At 35.5% G+C, this 26,145-nt stretch overlaps 1 protein-coding gene across 1 annotated transcript in view; it reads left to right on the forward strand.

The window, feature by feature from the left end:
- Positions 1–26,145, forward strand: part of UBE3C (ubiquitin protein ligase E3C) — an 86,011-nt gene that overhangs the window by 22,726 nt on the left and 37,140 nt on the right. The window contains exons 10-17 of the mRNA XM_009281838.2: positions 673–860; positions 8,215–8,301; positions 9,304–9,461; positions 10,144–10,376; positions 15,505–15,609; positions 16,748–16,835; positions 20,320–20,417; positions 23,701–23,833. Of these exons, the coding sequence (XP_009280113.1) occupies positions 673–860; positions 8,215–8,301; positions 9,304–9,461; positions 10,144–10,376; positions 15,505–15,609; positions 16,748–16,835; positions 20,320–20,417; positions 23,701–23,833 (1,090 nt within the window). The remainder of the gene's footprint in view (positions 1–672; positions 861–8,214; positions 8,302–9,303; positions 9,462–10,143; positions 10,377–15,504; positions 15,610–16,747; positions 16,836–20,319; positions 20,418–23,700; positions 23,834–26,145) is intronic.

Raw genomic sequence — 26,145 nt, forward strand, 5'->3', positions numbered from 1 at the left:
GGGGGAGTGGGTGGGTGGGGAATCCCTCTTTCTTAAAAATTCTTAATTGGATAACTTGTATCCTTCAATAAGCCAGACTGTTTTGCTCCATTGGGGGCAAGATAAAGAGAGGAAGTTAAGGAAAAGAAAAGGTTTAGCTCCACTTAGCTCTATGCCAAGAGAAAGCATTCCTCTTTGTACGCTTCTGGTACTACCCAAACGTGTATTAGCCGCCCTGAAGTTTTTGTTATTTGTTAACCCATAGATAATGAATGTGAAAATACTGTTTGTAAAGGAACTTACAGTAGACATCCATTTCTGGATTTCATGTCCAATGCTGACTGGTGTCAGTGGGGAAGAGATGACTATTTGCATGTTTTATGTCAGTAAATGATCTTGCCTTATTGTAGCCAAGTGTTGCAGAACATGCTTACATTAAAGGTAGTCTTTCCTACTGGTCTAAGTGAAAACATTGGTACCACAGCCCAGCAGTTGCCTACCTAGGGATTTGAGTTCGCTCTTGGGTCTGATACTTTAAGAATGCTACTGGGATATACATATGTGCTTACGTTTTAATTGTTGTACAAGAAAACTTTATGTTCTAGTAAAATTCTGAAGTATTTTTTTTTTAAAAAAGGGGATACTTGATCATTAAGAAGACTTAAAGCAAATTTTTCTTTGATATGTTTGTAGGGTGATGGGAGAATATCAGTTCAGTACATAACTGAGGAGTGTCTAAAGAAATTGGATACAAAGCAGCAGACAAACACTCTCTTGAATATGGTTTGGAGAGATTCAGCTAGTGAAGAGGTCTTTACCCTGATGGCATCAATCTGCCACACGCTAATGGTACAACACCGAATGATGGTGCCAAAAGTCAGGCAAGTATAAATAGATAGACTTGTTTTAAATACCCTGTGGGTTTTTTTCTGTGTTTTCTTTTATGATCAGCTGAAATAAATAAGAATTTCAGAATTTAAATAATAATTCCAGGCAAACCAAGGAGTGGATTCTTTGTGTTTCTTATTTTTCTTCTTGTTCATTATACTCTCTGGAGTAACCACTGAATCCAAAAGTGTAAGCTCTTGGTTTGTTTAGTGAGTTGCAAATAAGTTAGTATTCTATCACCACAGTGAGGACTATGGAACAGGTCGTGTTTGTGATCAGAAAATCACACACAAATAGGGATTGCAAAGATTCTTGAAAGGAGTTTATCCATCCCCTTACTCAGAGGCAGTGTTAAGTGTCATTCTAGCAGAAGTTTGTCTAGCTTGTTTTTAAAACTTTCCATGATATGGATTCCACAGTCTCTCTAGCTAGCTGAGCACTGAAATCAGCTTGTTCTCTACCCTCTTTGATAAATAGCCAAAATCTCTCTTGCTACAAATTAAAACGATTCCTAACTATTGAAAATCACTGTTGTTGTTTGGGAAGGGCTTTGACACCTGAGATGGAGATAAAAGACTTGTTCGTTTGTACAGCATTCTTTTACAAAGACTGCAAACCACAAATGTCAGTAACAATGGAAGAAGATTTTTGACCTTTTTATTATCAGACTAAGACCCCTAAGTATTAACACTGTTCTGGTGCAAGTAGTTTTGAATAAGTATGTAGTTGCTGGTAGTAAAGTAAGTATTTAGGGAATGTTGTAAACATAATCAATTCAAACTGCATTGTAAACAGTGATACAGAAAACTAATTAGGTGCTATCTTAGCCCAATGGTGTTTATAGCTGTTAGAGGAAGTAAGATGTCAGTGAAACTGTGGTTGCTCGATTAGGGTAATTAGTTCTTTGTAGACTAATTGCATTAGAGCAGGATGTGAGACCTGAAGATCATAGCAGCAGTTGAATTAGTATGCCCGCTTTATTGTTGCAAGTAGTCCATTGCCTTGGATAGTAATTACTGAGTTTAAATGCATCACTGCTTTGACTTGAGGTTTGCTGGTGAACTGTGTGGAAAAGGGTGTTTAATGAATAAAGAAGTCACACAGAACTTTAATTGTATGAGTATGGCATCTGTTTCCTCTGAGAAGCCATATTGGGTCTTTGCAATTATTTGTGATAACAAGCTAGTTACACATTGGATAAATTCAGGAGTTATGAAAGCTCTACTCAACAGCTTATAACAGAAAGCAATTTACAAATTTTAACTTTTGAATAGATCCAAAATAGTTGAATGTACCAATTTGAGAAATAAGTAGTAGAGATATTAAGATTTATGTCAGTAATACCAATGGAATTGCTTTCATGGTCACAATGAAGTTAATTCATACAGGTATTTGGTAGATTAAAGTAGACATTTAATTACTAGTTCTGACTTACACAATCATAAATGTTGGGTTTGCCAGGCATCATCGTGTCAGGAGCTGTCAATCTTTTGCCCTGCTCTCAGTGCATTTTAGACCTGGCCTAAGTTACCAAGCAGCTATTTTAAAATTATTTTTGAGTGTTTTTCAAAGGACATTTGATGCTTGTTTTAAAGGTGGTAAACATTGTGCCATTTCAAAAGACAATTAAAAGACTTTTTCTCATTAGCAAAGGACATGATGCTTGTTTTAAAGGTGGTAAACATTGTGCCATTTCAAAAGACAATTAAAAGACTTTTTTTTTGATGATTTTTTTTATTGCCCAAATGATTTTGTCAAACTTAATGATAGTCTTTTGAAAGATGCTTCACTTGTTTTGAAACTTAACTTTTAAATGACTTAATATTCAGAGTAAAGTGTATCTATTTAATTAAACCATGTAGAAATAGTTAAGCAGAAATAATTTATTTAAAATTATTTTTAATATATTCTAAGAGCTCAAAAATGCTCTTTTATTTTCTGTTTGGAAACATACTGGGTCAATAACAGCATTTACAACTGTAATAGAAAATAATGATAATTAAAAACATAAAGGCTGCAAATCTACAAAGTGGGATGCTAAATAAAGAGAGTAATAACTGAAAATAACTTTCCAATAACTGTAAAGAAAATTAGACTAAGGTTAACACAGGCTTTGGAAGGGAGGAAACAACAAATATCCCTGTATTGTTTTAATAGTTCTGTGGCTTTTTTCCTTCTTGAAAAAAAGATAAGAAACTCATAGTATAGACTTACGTCACTCCATTAAAGCTGAATGCTTTTTCTTCTTGTGACTTCTCACTACATCTTTGATTTGACTAATGATGATATTGTATGGTGTTAGGAACATTGGTGTTGCTGCATTAGCCCAGTAGTTTCTTTGGTTTTGCAACAGAGACCAGGAGAGAACAGAACAAGATACCCAAAAGTACAGAAGGAGCAAGCCTCTAAAGTTCCTTTCTGATTCTCTACAGAGAGTGGTGGGATCCAAAGGTGGATTACTGGAAAAGCACATTGCTTTGGGTTAGTCGTTAGGAATTCTGATAAATTCTGAGTAAGTTCTGGAAAGATGCAATCAAGCCCAATTAAAGAAAAAGGCCACAAGACTGGAATAACATAGCTGTAGCTAGTGTTCAGTAAGCCAGATGGGAGGTGTAGAATAAAATCCTGATTGTAATGAAGTCATTGGGTATTGTACTTATTTTCAGAGGGGAAGGGCTTTCATCTTTTCACTGTGAAGTTTATATATTATTGAATACAGTTATTAAAAAAAGAAAACATGAGTCTTGGAGCATAGTTCTCATTATAAAGAGATTTGCAAGAATTTTTTTCATCAAAACTTTAGATAACTAGTAAATTCTGTTTCCGCAAAATATTTAGGGGCATAATTTAATACCATAGATTTCAGGTCATCACTATGGCTTAATATTAAACAGCGGTGGAAACTGTGCTAGTACTGGGACTTCAGTCGCTATCAGCCATCTGATCAGTGCCCCAGGGTGGTTGCTAATCTTGGTTTAACAGTTTCATAGCGACCATACATTACTACTATTTAATTAACATAACATTGCTAATCTTAACCTGTGGTTGAAAATTGTTTGGAAAACTGACATTCTGGTGTAATATGAACAGCCTGTCTTCATACGTGTGCTGAAGATACTTAGGCTTTGCATGATTCTTGAGTAATTCTTTAGGGAATGTTCTTACACTGTTGTGTTTTCCTTAAAACCAGAAACATTGTATATGAAGTTTTTACATATTTTTTGTTTTTAAGCTTTGCTTTGCATTCTTGGTCCAATACGGAGAGAGGCAGAAGCATAAAGCAGCCTAAAGAGCGGTATACTTCATTTAACGATGGCTTTGCATGCTGTCTGGTACCTGTGACACCTTGCAGTTCCGAAGTGTCAAAATCCGTTGCCCCAGCAGCAGTGACCTTTCGCAGACTGTATGAGCTCCTCTCATTCTAGTGTATTCTCTTCATTAACTTAAATGGTCTCAGTGGGAAACTGGGCCCAATTTATGACCTAGACTGAAAATCTTGCCTTTAACTAATTAACTTGTAGTGGTGCCTCAGCTAAATTAAGCTTAATGGGTCACTTAATCTGTCCCATTGCACAGGAGGAATTTGACACTTTTTTTTAAACCAGAGGTGCCCAAAATACCATTCTGGCAAGTACACATAAATCATGTGGCCTTTGTGGACAATTAGATACCTATGGAGAGAAACAAGGTTCTAAATAAATGATCGTTATGTACTTACTTTTGGGAGCAGATAATTTAATTTGGTATGATTAAAATAGATACTTAACAGAAATCACTGGAATGTATTTAACTCCATCATAGCCTGTGGCTGAGACAGTGTGTGTTTTTCTACTTGAAAGGAGCTTATCCTTTCTGGTAGTTGAAAAATGGTTCTTTTTCCAAACTACAGTGCTAAATCTGAATATTGAACTTCACAGAAAATCTATTAATTAATCCATTATATAAAACCATGTATAATGATCTCATAATAAAGAAGTTGGTGGTATGCAGTGCAATTTTCAAGAAAATGCAGAACCACTGGATGGGAGGGGTAAAAACCCAGGGTTTAAACTTCAGCCACTTGGTTTGTTTTTAGAATAGCACAAATATTGAAAACAAAACCCCTGAGTTAGATTATAAAAATTTACATAAAAAGAAATAATGTCTAATCTTTTTGATTTCTAGTGTTTTTGTGTGTGGGTTTTTTTTTCTTTAAAAGAAAAAGTGATCAAGATTGTATGGACACTCAAGCTTTACATTAACTGATCTCTGAACTTTGTGGATTGATAATGCTTCGTCTTCAGGGTACATAAGCTAGCCCTGTAATGTTCTGCAGTTTATCAGGAATTATCATCTTGTGCCTGTGTCATTTTAATGTAGTTGTATCTGGGAATGTTGTTTTTTAGCAGATGCACATCTTTTCTCTGCCAAAGAAAAAGGCCAAATGAGGTAGATTTTGACCTATTTTAATTATCAGAGTTTTTATTTTTTACTTTTTAATTTTTTAATTTAATTTTTTTTAGGCTTTTTCATGGTTTTCTTTTTTTCAGTGTGAAGCCAACAATTTTGAAACTTTTTCATATAGCCAATTTCTTGAACTTTTGCAGAGATACGACTTTCCAAGGCCATCCTTGCATTGTGGGTTTTTTTTGTTACAATTGTCATCTTCTACTTTGAAAGCCAATTTCTGTAGTTGGAGTTGGAGGGTAGTAGGTTGTTTCTGCTGTCATTCCTTTCGCAATGGATTGTATTTCAGGTGAATCTAGTGATGTAAAATTTTTGTAACAGAAGTCCTAATTCACCCTTCTGTGTTTAGTTTGCAGTTTCATGTTTATTTTCTGGTAACAGTATGGTAACTTTAGAATTGATAAATTCACCTGCTTCATATTTCATAGGTATTTCATATTGACAAAATAGGCTGTATGGTAACATCTTCTACCAAATTTGCATTTTTGTATTTAACCAGATTTTCAGGGAAGGGAAATGTGAAAGTTGAATCCATTCAGCATTTCTGGAATCGGGCCATGACATATAGCAGTTGCTACAATTGACTGCCTGAATCACGGTTATGGAATAAAAATGGCTAAAACTTAGACAAAGGTTGTTATTATAAGCTCTTAAGGTTTGTCCTTTTTTTCCCTTCATTATTTGCTGAATATTGCTAGAATGTAGCAATGTAAAATGAATTACATTATGATAGGTTCAGTGTCCATAATATTTTTTCATTGCTGCTAAAACTATTACATAATTTCCAGGGATGATTGTAAAATTAACAAGTTTTTACTTGGAAGCCCTATGAGACCTAATGGCGCTGTGCCAAATTACTTTTCATTTCAAATATGAGGCTGAAAACTGAAGGTCACTGAGGAAATTTCTCATTTTGGAAACCAAGACATCTGAGCTATCATTCAGATAATTAAACATTAAAATACAAATCCTTATTCTAAATTAGCTGGATATAATAAGCCCTTCCTTACATGATAATGCATAATTTCCACTCAAATGTCAAAATAATGTGACTTTAGAAGGAAGTAAAATTCCCATGTATCAAATTCAGGTTGAATTTTTTCAAAAATTCCACATATTTAAAATAGAACTTAATTTTAGAATAAAACTTATCTTAAGCTGTCATTAGCTGCAGTTGCTTCAAATTTGACTCAAACTTAGTAATGATCACCAACATGCAACTTCTCTGGAATACATGAAGCTCCCAACTCTTTTTAAAGGTACTGATCTATGTAATTTAAAATTCAAAGTTTTTTCAAAAAGAGGGGTGATATTTCAGCAAAGATGCAGCTCAAACCAGAGGCTGCTTGTACTTCATTTTCCCTTCTTCTGCCTGCCCCCGTTCTATTTCCAAAGCTCCCCGTACCTGTGAAACTCGATCCTTTCTGTTTGGTGAAGAGTTCTGCCCTTCCTAATGCTACTTTATCCTCGCACAGTTCCTTGTCTGTGCGACTGGCTTGGTGAATGCATATGAAATGAGAGCCTGAAGAAGGGACTAGCTGTGTGGGTGCATGAGAGTATCTATCCACAGCAGAAAGAGCCTGCAGGGCTGCAGCAGCCAGTAAGTGAGGACCCAGAGGCATGTGGCACTATGCAGTATTTGTTTGTGAGTAGGCATGTAGGTTTTCTTGTGGGTTTTTTGTTTTACTATCTTTAAATGAATTGCCGCTTAAACCATTTTCAAATGTTTTTAAGTGTTTACTGATATTTTACTTTTTTCCTTAATGAAATGTGCACTTCCTTTCATTTTGCCATCTGGCAAATTTTAATTTATCCCTGTGGTCCGTAATAAATATTGTTTTTTCAGGCAGCAGCACTTCTAGTCTACCCTCCCTGTTCCCATTTCCCAGCCTCCTACCTCTTGCATGCATGGTCACAGGGAGTTTTGATATTATGAGGCTATTGACCTCTGAGAGGAGATGTGGACCTTACTTATTCTAATAGTAATTTGGAGACCTAGGAAAGTAGCATTTAGGATAGCTAACTGAATATAGTTCTTCAATATCTGAAAAATGACAGTTTAGTCAGTCAAATCCTGTTTGGTTTCCTGGAAGATATTAATTGTTTCAAATTATGTTTATCGCATATGTTGCTTCCTGCGGGGGAAAAAATAGGCTGGGGGAGACCTTTTAATTCAAGGAAGCTTTTTATTTCTCATTTGTACAAAAAGTTCGTCATGCTGTAATCATGCCTGAAATAATACGATTAAGGTGGGTCCTGTATATAACTGACTTGTGAACATACACATTTATTTTTACAGGTGGATAAACTGTTTTCTGTCTACAGATGGATTATCGTATGCATAAGGGTAGCTGTCCTGACAGACATTGTTCTGTTGATGTTGTTATATCTGCCATGCAGAATATACCAGTAAAATCGCTACATAATTTTAAATCAATAGTTGCTTCTAGCGTAAATTAACTTTAAGGTATTTTAATCTACTTTTCGCAAAAATTGCTATGTTTCTTAATGTCAGAAGAACCACAGAAGTGACCTGTTAACTAGTTGGTGTGGTTTTCTGTATTAGAATTTAAAAAAATCCCAGATAAAGAACTGAGAGTGTATGTTATTTTTATTTAATGTGTGTTTCATTCTGTGGCATACTGCAAACTTGGGTCTATATCGTGTGGTTTGTTGTTGAGTTAATGAAAACTGTGTATTTTAGGTTATAAGGATTTATATGCTTGTTTTTCAGCTTTGGGGCTTTTACCAGATTTGATTAAAATAAGAACGTCCATCTTGAAAAAATAAATTTGAATTGTTAATGTTTGAGAAATGCATGACAGAAAAGTTCTTATAGAAGCATTGTGTTTTGTGAATACAGTATTTTGGAAGACAATTTATTTGAACTTCCTCTTGCAGGCTTCTTTATAGTTTAGCCTTTAATGCCAGATTCCTGAGGCACCTTTGGTATTTGATATCTTCAATGACTACACGAATGATTACAGGGTATGTATTATACCATTTCTGAAACTGACTCTTTGTTACAATAGAGCATATCTAGTGAAAAGAGAATGAGACAACTGGTGGTATGACAGCGCTCGTGGAAGACGATTGAAAACAAGACTGTAATGGTTACTTAGCTCCTATGATTTCATAAAACTGAGCAAAATCTTCGGAATTGGACAGTTGTAAATAAATAAAATCTTTATTTAAAATAGGGTGGATGTTTTGTAGTTTTTGGAGTGCTTACTGGTATCAGTGTAACAAACACTGAAGCTCCAGGTACTTCATCCCAAGTATGTGAGTTTTATCTTGCATACTTTAGACTCATAGAATCATAGAATGGTTTGGGTTGGAAGGGACCTCTAAAGGTCATCTAGTCCAACCCCCCTGCCATGCGCAGGGACATCTTCAACTAGATCAGGTTGCTCAGAGCCCTGTCCAACCTGACCTTGAATGTTTCCAGAGATGGGGCATCCACCACCTCTCTGGGCAACCTGTTCCAGTGCTTCACCACCCTCAGCATAAAAAATTTCTTCCTTAGATCTAGTCTAAATCTTCCCCCCTTTACTTTAAAGCCATTCCCCCTTGTCCTGTCGCAACAGGCCCTGCTAAAAAGTTTGCTGCCAAGTTTGAGTAGTCCAGACATTGATGGTGGCAGAAGCATGTTCCCATGGCATGGGACCTCCAGATTTGTTCTGTGCTGACATGCAGATAAGTTACTCGCTTTGCTTCGTGTCTCTGTTCTAAACCAGAAAGTATCTGCAGTCTGTAATAGTTAATGCCGAAGTTTATATATCATCAAGACACTGAGATACTATAGTGACAAGAACTTACGAAGAGTAACCTTATTTTGCAAGAATGAGGGATAGTAGTTATGTAACTGAGAGCGCTGTCCTTATTTTGCTGTAGGAACTACTACTAAATATTTTTACTAGAATGCTGAAGTTAATACTTTTTAGAGTATTTAATTAACCAACTCTTTAATTTTGCATTTTATATTTTAAGGTCTATGGTACCACTCCTTCAGGTGATTTCAAGAGGCTCTCCAATGTCTTTAGAAGACTCTAGTCGAATTATCCCCCTCTTCTACCTTTTTAGTTCTTTGTTTAGTCATTCACTTATTTCTATTCATGATAATGAATTCTTTGGTGATCCAATAGAAGGTGAGTTTCAAGCATACTAAACAGCAGTGCTTTGCAAAATGTTTTTGTGTAAGGCTGCAGAGTTCCCTGAGCAATGATTTGCTGACATCTGTGGGGAAGGCCCTTCTGGGCTGACTTGCTGATAGTCCCCTGAGCACTCAGCTGTCAGCTGGCTCTTTTATGGTGATTGCATTTAGGAGAAAAAAGAAAAATGATGGTCTGCACCTTGGGAACCCTAGCTTTACAGGTCTGATATGGAAGTTCTTAATTATGATAATTTTTAATGAGTTAGTGAGGAGAGTGAAGTTCTTCTGGACTGAGCCTGTAGTCTAATGTAAAAATTTAACACAGCAGGAATCACAGGAGAGAATAAGAGAATATTGTAATTAAAATCATTGTGACTGCAAACAATTACAAGACCTGATTGCCTTTATAAACGTATACTCATTCTCTTTTTGGGTGATGTTTCTTTTCTCTACCGTTAAATTTTGTGTGTGAGTATTAAAGTTCCAATGAAATAAGTGGGTTTTTAGTAACAAAATGATTAAGAAAGTCATTTAAAGAAACTTAAACGTGTTTTATGTAGTTGTAGGTCAAAGACAATCATCAATGATGCCTTTTACACTGGAAGAGCTTGTAATATTATCACGCTGCCTTCGAGATGCATGTTAGTCATTTAAAAACTTAAACGTGTTTTATGTAGTTGTAGGTCAAAGACAATCATCAATGATGCCTTTTACACTGGAAGAGCTTGTAATATTATCACGCTGCCTTCGAGATGCATGTTTAGGAATCATAAAATTGGCTTACCCAGAAACAAAGCCAGAGGTTCGTGAGGAATATATTGCAGCATTTAGGAGTGTTGGAGTAACAAAAAATACAGAAATGCAGCAATGTATACAGACGGAACAAAAAAGGTGGATTCAGTTATTCAAGGTAAATTTTGTCAATTTTCATTGACAGAACATATTTAAATAAAATTTTCAGTTTTCTGCTGAAGGTATGATTTTTTTTTTTTCCCTCTAATTATACTTTTAACACAGTTGTTACAAGGAATATGGATTTGGGAAGGCTGCTTTTTGGCATATATGCTAAACTGAGTAATTCTGAGAACTGTAACAATTTTTTTTGCTTCTGGCAATTCTTAATTTTCCTGCTTATCTTGTTTATAAAAAAGTTACTGTATAGAAGATAGGTTTTAACTTGGTCTCCCATTCAGCAAGGTACTTAAGCATGTCATTATAACTTTATGTAGGTGTGAAATTCTAACTGAATCATATGATTACTCAAGTACTTCTGTATTACAGGCTTCGCTAAATTGGTACCATGCTGCATTGGTTTTGTTGGTGTTCTACTAAATTATGTTGGTACAACTCCTTTTGGGTTTGCTGGAATACTAATGGGATGGTGAATCCGGCTTAGCAATTGTAAACTTAATGTATGTTCTTTCTGGATATCTACCAATGTATTTCTGCTAGTTTTATCCGTGGCATCCTACCTAAGACATGAGTTAAGAGAAGCTGAAAACATTGGCAGGAAAAAACCTAATATAACTGTTGCCGAAAAAAAGGAGTGCTTGACTTGTCATGAAAATTCTGCAGCAAACACATCTAGTCAGCTAAAATTGCTCATTAAAGAAGTGGGAGCAGAAGAAATGCATTTTCCAAATTGAATGCTAGATTTACAGTCTGTTTAATACTGGCGACCTCTTGCACACTAATGTTCAGTTCGAGTCATCAGCTGTCCCTTCAGGTCTTTTATCACTGCTTTTGTCAAGCTATCTATTTAATTGAAAGAAGTTAATTGAATGAAAATGATCAACTAAGCTTGTATTAATATTGCTAATGGAACTTTCTTCTTGGCCATGTTTGGAGAAAGATGTCATGCTAGACTTTAGGAAAGGACCATTAAGGCTTGCACTTAACCTGATGGGCTAATTAAGGAATGCTTATTCATTCTACAAGTCTAAGATAGCCTCTATCCAGCCTATTCTGCCTGATTTTACAACACATTTCACTTATGAGCATAAGCATTAATAGCAGTGAGAGTAACTGATAATGTTTTGATTGCATTGAATACAGTCCTAATGCACCACTGAATTTGTAATTTGCATGGATTGATCTAATATATGTTTGCACAATTTAATTTAATTACTTGTCTTTAAATTGCCAAATAAACTTTCGATTTAAAGGTCACAAGTGAAAACCCCAATATGTCTATTTTTCTAAGGACAGCATGTAAGGGGTATTTTTATGTATGCAGTTTATATCATGCCATCTTCTATTTCTTCTCTTTAGTTTGTCATATTAAATCAATCTTTTTATAAGCTGCTTACATTTCAGGTGAATTTGATCATATTTTGCTGTCATTCAGAAAGTTGTAAAATCCTGAGTTACTCTGTCCCACTTTGGCAGTCAGGAATTAAACTCGTAGTGGAACTTTCTAAACTGGGTGCACTCTTACTATTTTCAGGAGCCAGGGTTGTCTTCCATTAGCTGAATTACAAATGTAAATCTTGAGGCTATCTCGAAGGCTCTGGTTCTACCCAAAAAAGTAGCTAATAACAAAGCTTCCCTTGTTCGCTCCTTCAGAAACATTGTTGCAGATAAAAATTCAACACAGCTAAAGTTCATCTCATCAAGAAGACCACTGTATGCAGCATTGAGTCTTTCCTGAGGGCAGCTTCAAAATAGTTTCTTGGCAGTGAGCAGGCAGCAATATCTTCTTCCAAATCATTAAAACAAAGCTGAAGTAGTTCATCATAAATATAAGGTGTTGAAGTAGAAAATACTTTTCTTTCTCTTACACTGTCAAATAAGAGAGATTTATCTTTTCTAAAGCTTTTGCAAGCTGCCTTCAGAGAGAAAGTCACATTGTTTCCCTATCATCTATGCTTTTAATGTCTCTTTTTTCTTTTTTCTTTTAATTTCTCACACTTGTTTTGCATATTTTCCATGCCACTGGTGTCTAATGAAATACATTCTTGTATATATATACACGCAAATATAGGCTTTACTTCTGCAAGGTAACAGTAAATCTGAAAACAGTGAGACTGCTGACAATGATGTGCTTATTTGCTAGCAGATTGGAGGTCTTTGAAATGCTAAGATTTATGTGACAATGTCTTTATTCAGCAGAATCCCCCTTTTTTTGGTTTGGTATAATATTGAATAGTGTAGTCAACTGTTACAGATTCCACAGAAGGACTTAAGTTATGAGTACATGAAAATGGGTTTTGTCAAATGAAAGAATTATTTCACTATCTTGAGTTAATCCCATGAAATTAAGTTGTTAATTTTGCTGAATTTTAGTTTTGAATATTACTTTCACTTGGCGCTTTATTGGAAAGAAATCCTCACTTTAATATTATTTATTGAAGTGGGTCTTTCCTTTAAATAAAATACATCCTTATAAAAATTTTACAAAGGAGTCCTGGATTTAGATTGCTGGTGTTCTCAGTACCCATTCATTATGTAGAAGGAACTCCAATCTCACCTAATTTGATTCAGCTTCCTTTAAGGATTCTTTAACTGCTTGTAAAATGTTTTATTAGCATGGTCTTCACATGGCTAATTTTTTCTGATTTTTTTCTTTCTTTTTTTTTTTCCTTAAGTATAGTGGTAATGGGACCACAGAGCTTCAGTGACTCATCTAACCTGCAGTGAATTTTATAAGGGCAAGGTGATGAAAATTCCTGTGTAATCAGACAGTTCCCTTAATAGCATTATTCTTTGTTCTGTCTTTATTCAAGACGTTACTTTACAAACTGGATCTTAAAAGGTCTTTTGTATAGTATCTAGACACAGAATCCTTTAGAAGGCCCATTAAACTCTGTGTTACTCTTGACACCTGCCCATTAAGACTGTCTTTTAGCAAGATTACTTCAGAAAAGCTTTGTGTATGTTTTTTTTTCTATTCATTTTTCAAGAGCTATACTTCAAGTTGCAAAACAGATGGCTGTTCATTGTAGCAGTGATAATGTCTTTTAGGCTAGTAATTTAATATTCTATTGATTCCACTTAATTATGTTTTATGTAGTGTTGGGCTAAGTTGGTTTTGCTTTGGAGAGAAGGCATGCAACCAAGTATGACAATTGTGCTTGAGATGGAGTATTTGTTAGCTTGATATCTCTACTTTTTTTTTTTTTTTCCCCCTGGATTGGAGGAAACTGCCAAGAAAAATACTAAAATTGCAAAGACACCCTAGTGACCATGATAACCATTTTTCTCAGCCTCCCAATTTTGTTATGAAGATGTGCATAAACTAGTTACCTATTCAATTTTCTTATTTTCTGACTGCGTGGTTATAATAATGACAGAATTATCTTTCATCAGTTGAATTCCTTGTGAAGAAAAAATGAATTAAACATAGTGGTTTAAGCTAAAATGCTTGTGGTTGGGTGAAGTATGGGTGTATGCATCATCACCCGCTATGGTTCAGTTGATAAGCAAAAATTTGTTAAACTACTGTTACTAGGTGGTTTTCAGGTAAATGCTTATACCTTCTGTTGGAAAAGGGCTTACTAACTTAACACACTAAAGGGCTTTTACCTAACACATTATAGTTTGTAAATAACATTACAATAATGTACAGTATGTATGTGCATATTAAATGGAAGTTACAACCAGCCACCCCACGCATATATTTTTAGGACTGTAGGGGCTTTTTGTGCTTCTTACGGTGATCACCGGAAGAATATTTAGTAACCATCCTTTTTCTGGAAATGGTCATCTTGTAATCTACTTTCAGGCATGATTGGGCTAGGTCCTTCTCAGGAGTGATTTTACTTTCTGCATCTGGTATGTTGGATCCTTTAAGTGTCTTATGGTAGGGTTTACCGTACAGTATAAACAACTGAGCTGATCACACTAGGATCTGTTTTAATGGAGACAAGAACTTTGAGGGTACAGTTCATTTGATAAATCAGTAGCTACTTCTGGATGAGATGACTTTTTTTTCTCTTGCCAGCTTTGAAAATGCTAACAAGATATTCATTGACAAGAAAAGGAGCCTATAGTGTCTTTTCAGATGTAGACCTTTACGCTTAAAAGTATCAACATTAGTTTCTTCACATGGATAATCACCTCAGTGTTTGGTCAGGTGATATCATCAGCAGATACTTAGATTTCTCTGAGGCACCTTTAGTTGGAAATGCTTTAGTTTGTTAATGCAGCAACCAGAAGTACTTAATCTTTCATGTACTTCAGAGATGTAACTTTTGCTGTTTATCTTTTGCTGCCGATTTAATGCTTCTGCCCTCTCCTTCTCTACTTTCTGAAGCTGATGTCGGCTTTTGTACAGTGCCATTGAGAAGCACATCACACGATCTTGTGCTGGCTAGTTAAGTTTATTGTCTATAGGCAGAAATACCCACTGTTTATTAGTTGATCCCTCAGAGTTGCCTAGTGTGGAGTGATACAATGACCTTTGTCTTGAGACGGCAAGCAAAAGTTCCATTCTTCTGTGGAGCATTTTCCTTGAAAAGTGATGCACAGAAATTGAAGAATCTTCCTTCTTGTGGACAAAGAAAACCTACAAATCGGCCAAATTGTTCAGAACCTCAGTTTTGGAATGAGAGGTAGTAAAGAATAGTTGTATAGCTCTCTCTTCTAAAACATACATCTATTCACACGTTTAACTTCTGAAAACCTATATAAGCAAAAAAAAAAAATCTGTATAAAAGACCATTGTATAAATGACCTGGTTAGGTGTTACTTTCTTCAAGTAATTTAATGCTGGTAATGATTTGTTTAGGCTTCCCTGAACTGGCATACAACTTTTTAGGTGTGCAGGGTCCTAGGATTACCTAGTCCTAGGTAGTCCTAGTTCTTAGGTTTTGGAATGAGACTTTAATAAGCCAGGTTTTTTTGATGACTTACAAGTGAACCACACTTACTTACTCGCATTCTAAGGTATTTAAGTGTAAGAGCAAGTTTTTGTAAGTTAAAAATAAGTAACAATTTCATACATTACTGAAAGATTTTCTTAAGTTTTTGCTTGTGGATTATACAGTTTCATTCACAGTGCTAAATGTATATTGAATGTATGTGTTTCTGACACCTAGGTCATCACAAACTTAGTGAAAATGTTGAAATCTAGGGATACAAGGAGAAATTTCTGCCCACCAAATCACTGGCTCTCAGAACAAGAAAACATTAAAGCAGATAAGGTAAGAGTAATATCCTTTTTCTACATAGTCTTACAGGTGCCAAAGTTTCAATGGTAAGGTGTTTGATTCCTGACAATATCAATGATGTTGACGTTGCACAGATTTAGTGTGGTTTAAAACCTGGAGTAATGCAGCTTTTCTCTAATGTAAAAGTCTTGCATCTGTTAAGAAACCTTTATGTTAAATCACATTTCCACTCCATAAAGTAGAACCCACTCTACAATGCGACAGTGTAAGTCATCTGCATTTATATTAGAGGAGAACTGAAAATCTGGTAGCATTTTGTTGCATTTTATTTTCTAGTTATTTTAAGTAGTTCTCGTAATAAAAATGCTAAATAAAATAATTGCTCTATAGTGGGGGGAAAAACCCTCAAAATTATCTTCCAAAGTAAAAGAAAATTCAGAAGCATTTTCTGTACTTATCTCACCTAGAAATTACTTTTTTCTTTTCCTAAGAGCTTTTGAAAAAAATGGCATTGTTTGAGCTTAAAAAGCGTGTATGTGCGTGCGAAAGAAAATGCTAATATGAATGTGCAAGAACATCCTTTGAATCATTGGAAACTTGGATCTTAAGAAGCTAGTTACACTCAGATAGACTACCTTGCACTATTACATGTCTTAACAGCTGGAAGTTTTGCATGGAATAGTTATGCAGTGAATGCAGTGAACTCTTCTGTTTATTTTTTGATGATTGCACATTTGCTTGCCTTGTGTTCAAGATTTCCATTTCTCTGTGTGACAGTTCTTTATAGTTCTTAGGAAATAGTGCCTACACACCTTAGAGAAAGTAGTAGTAGTCTTTAAACTGTGACGCTAACCTGATTCTCAGTACAAAGTAAACAGAATTTATTTGACATCTCAAAATTCAAACTCAGCTTCTCTAGTATGTTAAATATCAGAATTTAATGTAACATTGCATGGTATTTTTAAATGATACATGGACTTTATATTACGTTGTTGTTAATTTTGCAGCTCAGCTTTAAGGCACAAGTAAAAGGAGGAGGGATTAGAAATGAAGATACTTAGGCATTCAGACACACTCTTGGACATGACAGTTTTATGTATTTACTATGTAATAGTAAATTGTAGTATGTAATTAGATAATGTTTAACTGTAAAATACTGTTAATTTATTAGGTTACACAGCTGTATGTGCCATCCGCTAGACATGTCTGGAGAGTCAGAAGAATGGGAAGAATAGGACCATTGCAATCTACTTTGGATGGTAAGATACTGTCTATGCAATTTTTGCTTTACTAAGTCAAAATAACAGTTTGCCTTATGGAAAGAAAATCTGCCTTTTATAGAGCTCAGTTGAGTATTTTGTATAAAAGTCTTAATGATAGCCAAAGGCAAGGCAATCTTTCATAATTCTGTTTCAGATATTTAAAAAAACGTGTATTTGTGTACGTGTGTGTGTATGTCTTTACAATATTTAATGTATAACAGCTTTCCCCAAGCTTCTGCTGGGATTGAAGAGGTGAAATGATGAGGTGGACAAATATATGTGTTAAAAAATAGACGTATAATATGTATAAAAGGCAGTTGCATAAGATACAAAATTAATAAAGTTGCACAAGATATAAAGCATTGATGTTTTGCTCTTACTCTATACTATAAAGAAACTTCTTTATTATATATTAAACTGTAACAAACAAGCTTTAGGTACCATGATAAGTATTAATTACTATTTATAAATATTGTCTCTAATTAGATAAGGCAGAAACTTAACCCCTTGAATTACTCAAAATATCTGGACTTTATGGAACTTCCAAAGAAAGATGAGAGAATTGGACCAACTTAGCAATCAGGGTAAATTTACACTAGTTTAGCTGTGCCAGTATACTTTCTCATGTAGACAGTCTGTTTCTTTCAGCTTTCCTTACCTTTGTATCTTCACTATTCTAGAATTTTACCTTGCTATGCTTAGGTAAAATAGTCATTAAATCACTAATACTTGTGAAGATTTAATAATGAATTAAAAATGGGGCCTTTAGGAAGCAAAATGATTCATCTACGAGAGTCCATACTCTCTTTCAAGATGATGTAATCTGCTTGAGTATCTTAGCCAGATACAGTAGATCATGTATAGAATACTGTAGCCTTTGAATGCTGCCAGAGAGTTGTACAGAATTAAGGGCTTTGTCCAAGATTGAAACCTAAGGACTTCTTATAATGATATTTTTTATTTGAATAACTATGATGGTATAAGTTTACTTTGATTACCTTATTAGTCTAGTTGCCAGATAACAACTAGTTGGTCCAGTGTAAGTACTCCTCAGAATTTTGAATCTAATATTTTTTCAGTTTAGTTTCTCTCTTTGGAATCGCCTATTCTAAGTGATTGATAATACGAAATCTTAAAAGCAGGTGTTTTAGCAAAAATTGCCAGGCTTCAACAGGCCTGTATCCTGTATACCTTACGGACTCTACATCAGTAATCCCCGTTTCTTCCATTGACCTACATTGCTCTTGACAGCCATACTGTCTTGATGTTCTCCACCATCAGACCTGTTCCACATTTATTACTTCCAAATTCTCCCCGTGTGACTAGTCTGCTAGTCTCCTTCCCTTTGTACACACAGTATCTTGAGCTCTCTCCCTTGTCCTCCTTTCCATAATAGCACCAGTTCCCTCTGTTTCATTAGTTGCCTCGGTCTGGGCAGTTGGTGGATGAGGAATGCACGTGCTGTGGCTGCTGCGGAGCAGTTCCATGCCCTCATTTTGCCGGCTGGCTGTCAGACAAGCTGACACACTGAACAGAGCAGATAACTGAGCTCTCCTTGCTGTTTCTGTAATCAGGTCACTAAAGGAATTTCTCTTCTCTATCCAGTTGAAAATTTTCACAAAACTTAGTATTTTTGAATCTCCTATTCTCTGTCAAAATTAAAATTCAGCTGGTTAGCTCAAAAGGTGTGTTGGAGGCAAGACGGTGAGGAAAGATGACACAGTGTGTTCATGTAAACCTCGTTTTCATACAAAATCAGGCTGAAAAAAGTGCCATTAACATGAATGTGTGAAAACAAGCCGGTAACAATGTGCACATGACTTGTTTAATCCCTCTTGACTCCATATGGGTTAAAGCCAATTAGCATGAAAGTACTGCTGAATCACATATGGTCATGTTTATTTGTGCTTTTTCATTTACTTAAATGGCAGACTCTAAATGCCCTCTGTGTTGATGACTCCATCCCATATTTCTCTTTAAAGAAAGAAGCTGTGATGGAGAAATGCAGATAAAATTAACTAATTGGCTGGAATAATTGAACTGTCGAAGTCATGTAGTAGTTTACCTTTGCTGTACATGCACTTTTTATTTAAAATGCTTTTAACCCTTAGCTTAATAGGCTGCATACATTGACTTTAATTAAAAATGTTTACTGAGTAAACTAAGGGTAATCGCAGATAAGCATTTTATCAGAAATTCCAAAGGCTTGCAATGTTGAAACCTGACCCAAATGAATATACATCAAGTATAGTGATGTTTTGGGTCACGTCATGTTAAATTGGTGCTTAAAATATCCCTACTTAAAATGCTTTGAAGAGTAGAAAAAAAAAGAACATTGAATTGATGTCCAGTTGCAGAAGGGCAGCAAAATGCTAGTCACCACAGGTAGGAGCCAAAGGAAAAACTTGAAACTGTCATCATAAACTTCCAGACTGGGTAGTAATGTGAAGCATTTACTTCCATTTTGTAATATGGTCTATAAATAGTCTAGACTGTGGAGTCTTTTTTGAGAAAGGAGTTATTAAACATGAAAATGGAACAACTAAGGAGTTGTGGGTTTTGTTTCCTCTGTAGACTGAAGCTAGGTGGACCTTTAACCACAGTGTCTAGTCAGTGAGCAATACCATTTTTTTTTCTGCACTTAATTAATTTACGGTCAGATATGTGCTCAGCTGAGTTTCTTCCCATGCAGTTAGAGCAGGATTGTCACTTCTACTGTGCATCACCTGAAGTTGAGTTTTTTCCTAAAAACGTCCTCTGCGTATAATAAGAAGGTTCAAAGGAGCTGCATGGTAGCTTGGGAACTACATGCGATTGAGTCTCTCCGTTGCTGTGGCTTCTTGAATTCTTTTCTAATCTTTTTTCTTGAGCACATTATACAATTTCTTGATGTTCTTTTCACTGTTTCTGCAGTGACTAGGATTTAATGTGATTACTGTGACCTTGCTGTTGGGAGAGAAAACCCATTGAAATAAACGTTATCTTTCTGTTGGTTTCATTAGATTTGGTTTAGTTCTTAGTTTTTATGCCTAAAATGATTTGATTGAAAGTAGATGTTGTAGTTGAAAGCACAATACCTTCAAACTATTTTGATCATTGGGGTGGGAATATTGTGTATTCCTGCAATGAAAATTCTAATTACTTACAGCTTCTTAATTGTCTTCTGTATGTATTTTTTCTGAATTGAAAAATTAAAATATCAATAATAAGAAAATAACTTTTTTCTGCTGAATGAAATAAAAAATGCAGGAGCACTTATTTTTATACACATTTTGTTTTCAGTGTGTTTTTACTACTTATATTTCAGTTTGCCTGCAGAAACTAATGTTTAAAGAAAGGTAAGGCTTGCTGTGACTGTTTAGTAAATAAGCTATTTTAATGTATTTATTCTTTTACAAAGTAAATTGAGTCACTTGATACAAAATAAACTGTTTAAAAAAATTTTTTTCAGAATTCTAAAAATTATTTTTTCTATTTTAAGTGGGTTTGGAACCAGCACCTCTTTCTGTATCTGAAGAACGACAACTTGCAATTCTGACAGAGCTACCTTTTGTAGTTCCTTTTGAAGAAAGAGTAAAGGTACCTAATTTCTAATTTAATAGGCAATTGGTTTTTAGTTTTTTGTTTTCAGTAAGTGTAAAAAGAGCACTTAGCTAAGTAGAAACTGGATCGTTTCCCTGCAGAAGGATATGACAGGCCATACTGTTTTTCTTCAGTACTCATGTGGCAACTGAACATTTGAAGTTACTTACTTTTCTCTTTTTTTACTAGTTATATTACCCTTTATAATAATTGCATTAAAATTAAAAACATGTATTCCAAGATATATGAGAGCAGTTGTATGCTTATAATAAACTGCAGTCCTGATTCAATGATTGATCTGCATGATTGCACCCTCTTGTGGTAAGCAGAGCACTAACTAGTTGTGTATCTGTAATAAACAGATTGCAAGGTCAAGACTGGAGACTTTTGTGCAGTGGGTGGATTTACTCAGAATGAGATGATGGATGTCCATTTTTGGAAAATAACGCCTAGAGATTAAATTTCTGCATTCATAGCTGAGTAGCTGAATTTTAATAGAGTATGTAGTTTAAAACTCGCAAGATTCTTGTACTGTTTGACTTGCTTTTGAATGCTTTCTAGATTTTAAATATGTAATTGTTAGTTCTATTACCTATTTCAGTTTGCATAATTTTTTTTTTAAAGCTATTATTCTGTTACCCATAATTCTTTTTCTGAACTGCTTTTGTTGTCAACAGTATCAATTACTTAAAAACTGCTCCCTCAAATGTCTTGGAAACATTAAGTTGCAAGACACCATCAAGGGAATGAAGAGTAGTTCCATGGGGAAGGTAAATCAGTATTTGTCAAAAAAAGACAGTGACAGCTTTGGTAGAAAAGAAGTGGCTTTTCCAGGCTTCTATGAAACAGTTGTTCCAACAGAACATCTTAATACTGTATGGCAATATTGCACCAGGATTACAGGGGAACAGTTGGAAGTGACCTCGAGCAGGGGTCTGTATGTCACAATTTAGTCACTGTCTACAACCTCTGGACTTCTTAAAGCTATGTTGAGATGCACATATCTTAAGTTTCTGGAATTCATAAAACCTTGTCTGGTTTTATCACAAAAACTGAAATCATAACAATTGGATGAGAGCTTGGAGAGAAGGATAAAGCTGTAGACTGAACTTTTATAGTTCAAAGAGGAGATCCTCTTACACGGCTTTTTGGACAAAGTATGGCCCTTTTTGTGTAACAGTGGGAGTCAACATCCTTTTGGAGTCTCCCACTGCCCCTGCAAAACAACTTGCAATAAGGGGAGAAGATAACCTTACCTGGTTTTTGTGATTTATTTATTTTTTTTCCTTCTTCCTTTCTTCCAGTTGCATCTATTACGCTGTGATTTAATGTGGTGATACAGCTCAGTGCTGTTTCCATGTGTGGGTTGTTCCATGTGTCCTTTCATTTTCTGACTTCCTTATGAGACTTGCCTTGAATTACCAGATATTAGATACTCTTACAAGCAATTGAATCCAGTTTCATGGTAGGCTCCTCAGCCTTCTGACCGTGGGGGATGTTATCTTCTTTAGCCTTAAGGCACATTGATGTGCACCTTTCAATCTGATATTTACCTGTGGGAGGTAATAAATCCAATTTGTATCAAGTGCCTTGGTTCTCACTTACTTAAGCCATAGTTTCGTCAGCTTTCCTATGGTGGTGTTATTTCTATGGTGTGTACGTCAGTCAGCATTGCTTGCTTTTCCATGTGTTAGTCTGAAGTAATTGCAAATGCTTCAGTTATGCATTAGGGTTCTTATTTTCAGGACTAACATATGCATGAACGTTGGATTATGTAGGAGTCCAGACTCTGCATCAAGAAGAATTTTGCTATGAGATATACCTCCAAGCAATTCTTTCCATCTAGTGTTGTGTAGCAATAGTTAATAAACCGTATCCAGCCATGCTTGAGGAAAGAGAATGGTGGTGAGCATATTCTCATGCCCTGTACATAAAAAGAAGGTGTCTGTGGCTGTATGTCTTGATGTCATAGAACTGTAGAAAAATTTAGGTAAGAAGGGACCTCTGGAGGTACTCTAGTCTACATCCTTCCTCATGCAGGAATAGCTTCAGAGTTGGATCAGGATGCTCAAGGACTTGTCCAGATGAGTTTTGACTGTCTCCAGAAATGGAGATTTCACAAACTCTTCGTGTAACCTCTTCTGATACTTAATCACTCTCATTATGTTTTTTTTTAATTTATGTCCATTCAGCATTTCTCTTTCTGCAGCTTATGACTATTTTCTCTTGTCTTCCTGCTGTGTACCTTAGGGAATAATCTGGCTTTGTCTACGCTATAATCCTCCTGGTTGGAAAGCATCTTCTCCACTAGCTACAGTTGTCCATAGAAACAGTAGATTTGAGACCTTACTCTAGCTTTGTCTGCTGTTGTCAGATTTTCCTTTTTCATGGTAAATTTGTTGTTTTTAAACATCCCTGGAGACTCTTACTTAATCTTCTCAGTTAAGAAAGCAGTCTGTGATATTATTGGGAGATTATATCCCTTGGAAAATGTACTAGACTATTTATTGAATATGGGAAGGATGCAAGAGAGGACATAGTAAACAGACACTCCCTGGATTGAGGGTATATTGAGCATTATTATACATTAGGCAACCCCCTCCCATGCTGTATCTCGGCATAGAAGCACAGCTACAGTTACTCTTCAGGTGAACTGTAACAGGTTCCTGTTGTGAAGACTTGCAAAGGGACAATGTGAAGTTCAATTTGTACGTCAGCTGGCATTATTTTCTTGAATTGGTGTGATGCTCTGGTTCTTTGTTTAATATGGCAGTGCTATGCACTATTTTGCTTTGAATTATTTGCTCGCTGCTCCTGAGAGGAGTACCGATACCTAATTTCTTGTTACTGGAAATGTTCCTAAGCGTTACAAAAATGACAAAAAATTGTTTACTAGCATTGAGGATTGCCTCTGTGTGTGCAAAATACTCGTGACTTTTTCCCTTTGTTTTTGTATACTTTGCATTTCAGAACTCTGAAAGTTAGGGAGAGGAAACTGGAATCACTAACACAATGTCTGTAGATGTGCCTCTTTATGTAGAAAGAATTGAGGATGATATCTTAGCATGAAAAAGTTTTTTGCATGTCTGTCCCCTCTCCTTCCCTCCCCTGGGACATGGCTCTATTATGTTTCTGCAGCTCGATGAGAGAGAGGACAAATCACTTGAAAGTGAGTGCCCAGAAGCAACTCAAAGGACAGTAAGAGTAGTGAATAACCATCTCTCATTGAGTATTTAGATCTGCACAATGACATGATTTCTCTTTTCACTAATTTTAACAGATTTTTCAGAGACTGATCTATGCTGATAAACAAGAAGTGCAAGGAGATGGGCCATTTTTGGATGGAATTAATGTCACTATCAGAAGAAATTATATTTATGAAGATGCTTATGATAAACTTTCTCCTGAAAATGGTAGGTTTACAATTAAGTTATCATCAGCTTGTTTATAACACTTTACTATTCTTACCATGTAGTTACATATTTGCTTACTTGAGTAGGATGTTAAAAGTATATCAGCTCTAAGATTTGAAGATCCGTATAAAGTTAAATTTCCTCATTTTTATGTAAAGTAATTCTCATCCACATTGTTTCTGATTATTGCAGTCTTAAATAAGACCATTTAACCCACCCTTCCTTAGTTTAAACCTACTTTTATGGGGCTTTTCTTCTCATTTACTGTCCAAATAACTGTACTTTGTGTATTTATCTATGTAGTTCATTAGATATTATCTGCTTTGGTAATCGGTTTCAACAAAAATATCTAGACTGCACAGGATTTGCTAGGTACAGTCTGTCTGATAAGGATAATACAGTGTACTTCGTAGTGATAGTATGTAGTAGTATATATTTTACCACATTGATTTAAATCATATCTTGGTGTGAATTTGTGTGAGAGCAGCTGCTCTAGAAGCCAAAGTTCCAATGTAGATGAAGGCTGCCAAAATAAAGTTCTTATTAGTTATATGGTATTTTTGCATATAAAAAGAATATTTGCCAAACACTTCAGGTTTGCCATGTGAATCTCACCTGCTGTGCCATGTAAGTTCCTTCCTGGAGAACTGCCTAGTTTAGAGAGGAAGAAGAAGAGGTGTTGATATTCTTGGTTCGTATAAAATTACTGGAGATCATGCCTTTTCTTAATTTCCTTTACTCTGGTAGTATTAAAGATACTATTCTATTTATAAATAGAATTTTGTATTTCAACACCTGTGTTTAAAACTAACTACCTAAAAGATACACATTTAGACATTTTTTTTTTTAAAGTACAAATTAAGTTCTCCTGTTTTTGGAAAGTTTTAAAGGTTCATCAGGAGATGTCACTGTATAATCATCTAGAAATTATATGTGCAATTGACTGTTTAGCCTCTTTCCTAGTGGTTGTGAATAGTCTTATTATACTAAGTTTAGTATGAGTCATTAACTGGTTTCTTAAAAAGAGAAAGATGAACTGGAATTGGAAAATAGAAGAAGTTGAGTCTGTTGTGTTACTCCTCCTTCTCCCCCAAATGTATGAAAGTACAATTCAGAAACTGCAGTCTAAGCTTTTGAATAATGCAATGTCAAGTAACAGGCAAGTCAACCTATTTGTTTAATAAGAAGATAGCTTTAAATGAGAAACACACTTTCTGTGAAGACTACATTTTGACTTAATGTAGTTTTCTTAAACTACGAAAGCAGCTTTAGAATGCATGTTTCCTAAACTTAATCTACAGTCTGACAATCTGGGTACTGGGATGTGTTCCACCTTTAGTGAGGTCACAGGCAATATGAAATTGAGGGGAATAGTCAATATACTGCAAAGTCAGGTTGCCGCTGAGATGGCCCTGAACAGACTGAAGAAGAGAGCTTACAGAAGCCTCATGAAGTTTAGGAAAGACCAAAGCAAAATCCTGTGCCTGGGCTGTAATAACCCCATGTAGCAGTACAGACTGAGCACTGACCGGCTGGAAAGCTGTTTTCAGTAAAGGACTGCGGGGTTCATAGTGGACAACAAATAGAACAAATAAAGAGTTTCCCTTGATGAGATGAAAACTAGCTGCATACTGGGCTGTATTAGGAAGAACATACCAGCACTGCCCAGCTTTGGGCATCCCAGTACAAAAAAAGACATTAACATACAAGAATGTGTCCTGCAGAAGGCCACTAAGATGATACAGGGGACTGAAGCACATGGCATATGAGAAGAAGCTGAGAGAACTGGGTTTGTTCAGTCTCAAAACAGAAAAGGCTAAAGGGAAATTGTTGCTGCTGCAACTGGGACGTTACAGAAGCTGTTTTGATAAGGTGCAGTGGTGACATGTAGCAGCAAGGGAAATTTTTACTGGTCATATATGGAAAAAGCATTTCACAGTGAGACTTGTTAAGCACTGAAATGGGCTGTCCAGAGAGGCTGTGAAATCTCCATCATTGGAGAACTCAAATGGACTAAGGCACTGAGCATCCTGATCTAACTTGGAAATTGGCCGTGCTTTCAGTGTGGGGATTTTGGACCATATGAGGTCTCTTCCAACTTGAACTGTTCTATGATTCTGTCAAGCTTTCTGTTCAGCAAAAAGAGCTTTTGTATTAATACAAAATTTATCTGCATATGCATGTATATAGTTCCAGATAACGTTTTCAGCCTTTCCTTCGGAAGAAAATTACTCATAAAACAGTGACAAGGGAGAACCCAATAAGCTTGTAGCAAGCAGTTGGAAGTAGAGTAATCTCTAGGTGAAGATTTA

Source organism: Aptenodytes forsteri, unplaced genomic scaffold (assembly GCF_000699145.1).
Source record: "Aptenodytes forsteri isolate BGI_AS27 unplaced genomic scaffold, ASM69914v1 Scaffold21, whole genome shotgun sequence".
NCBI lineage: Eukaryota > Metazoa > Chordata > Aves > Sphenisciformes > Spheniscidae > Aptenodytes > Aptenodytes forsteri.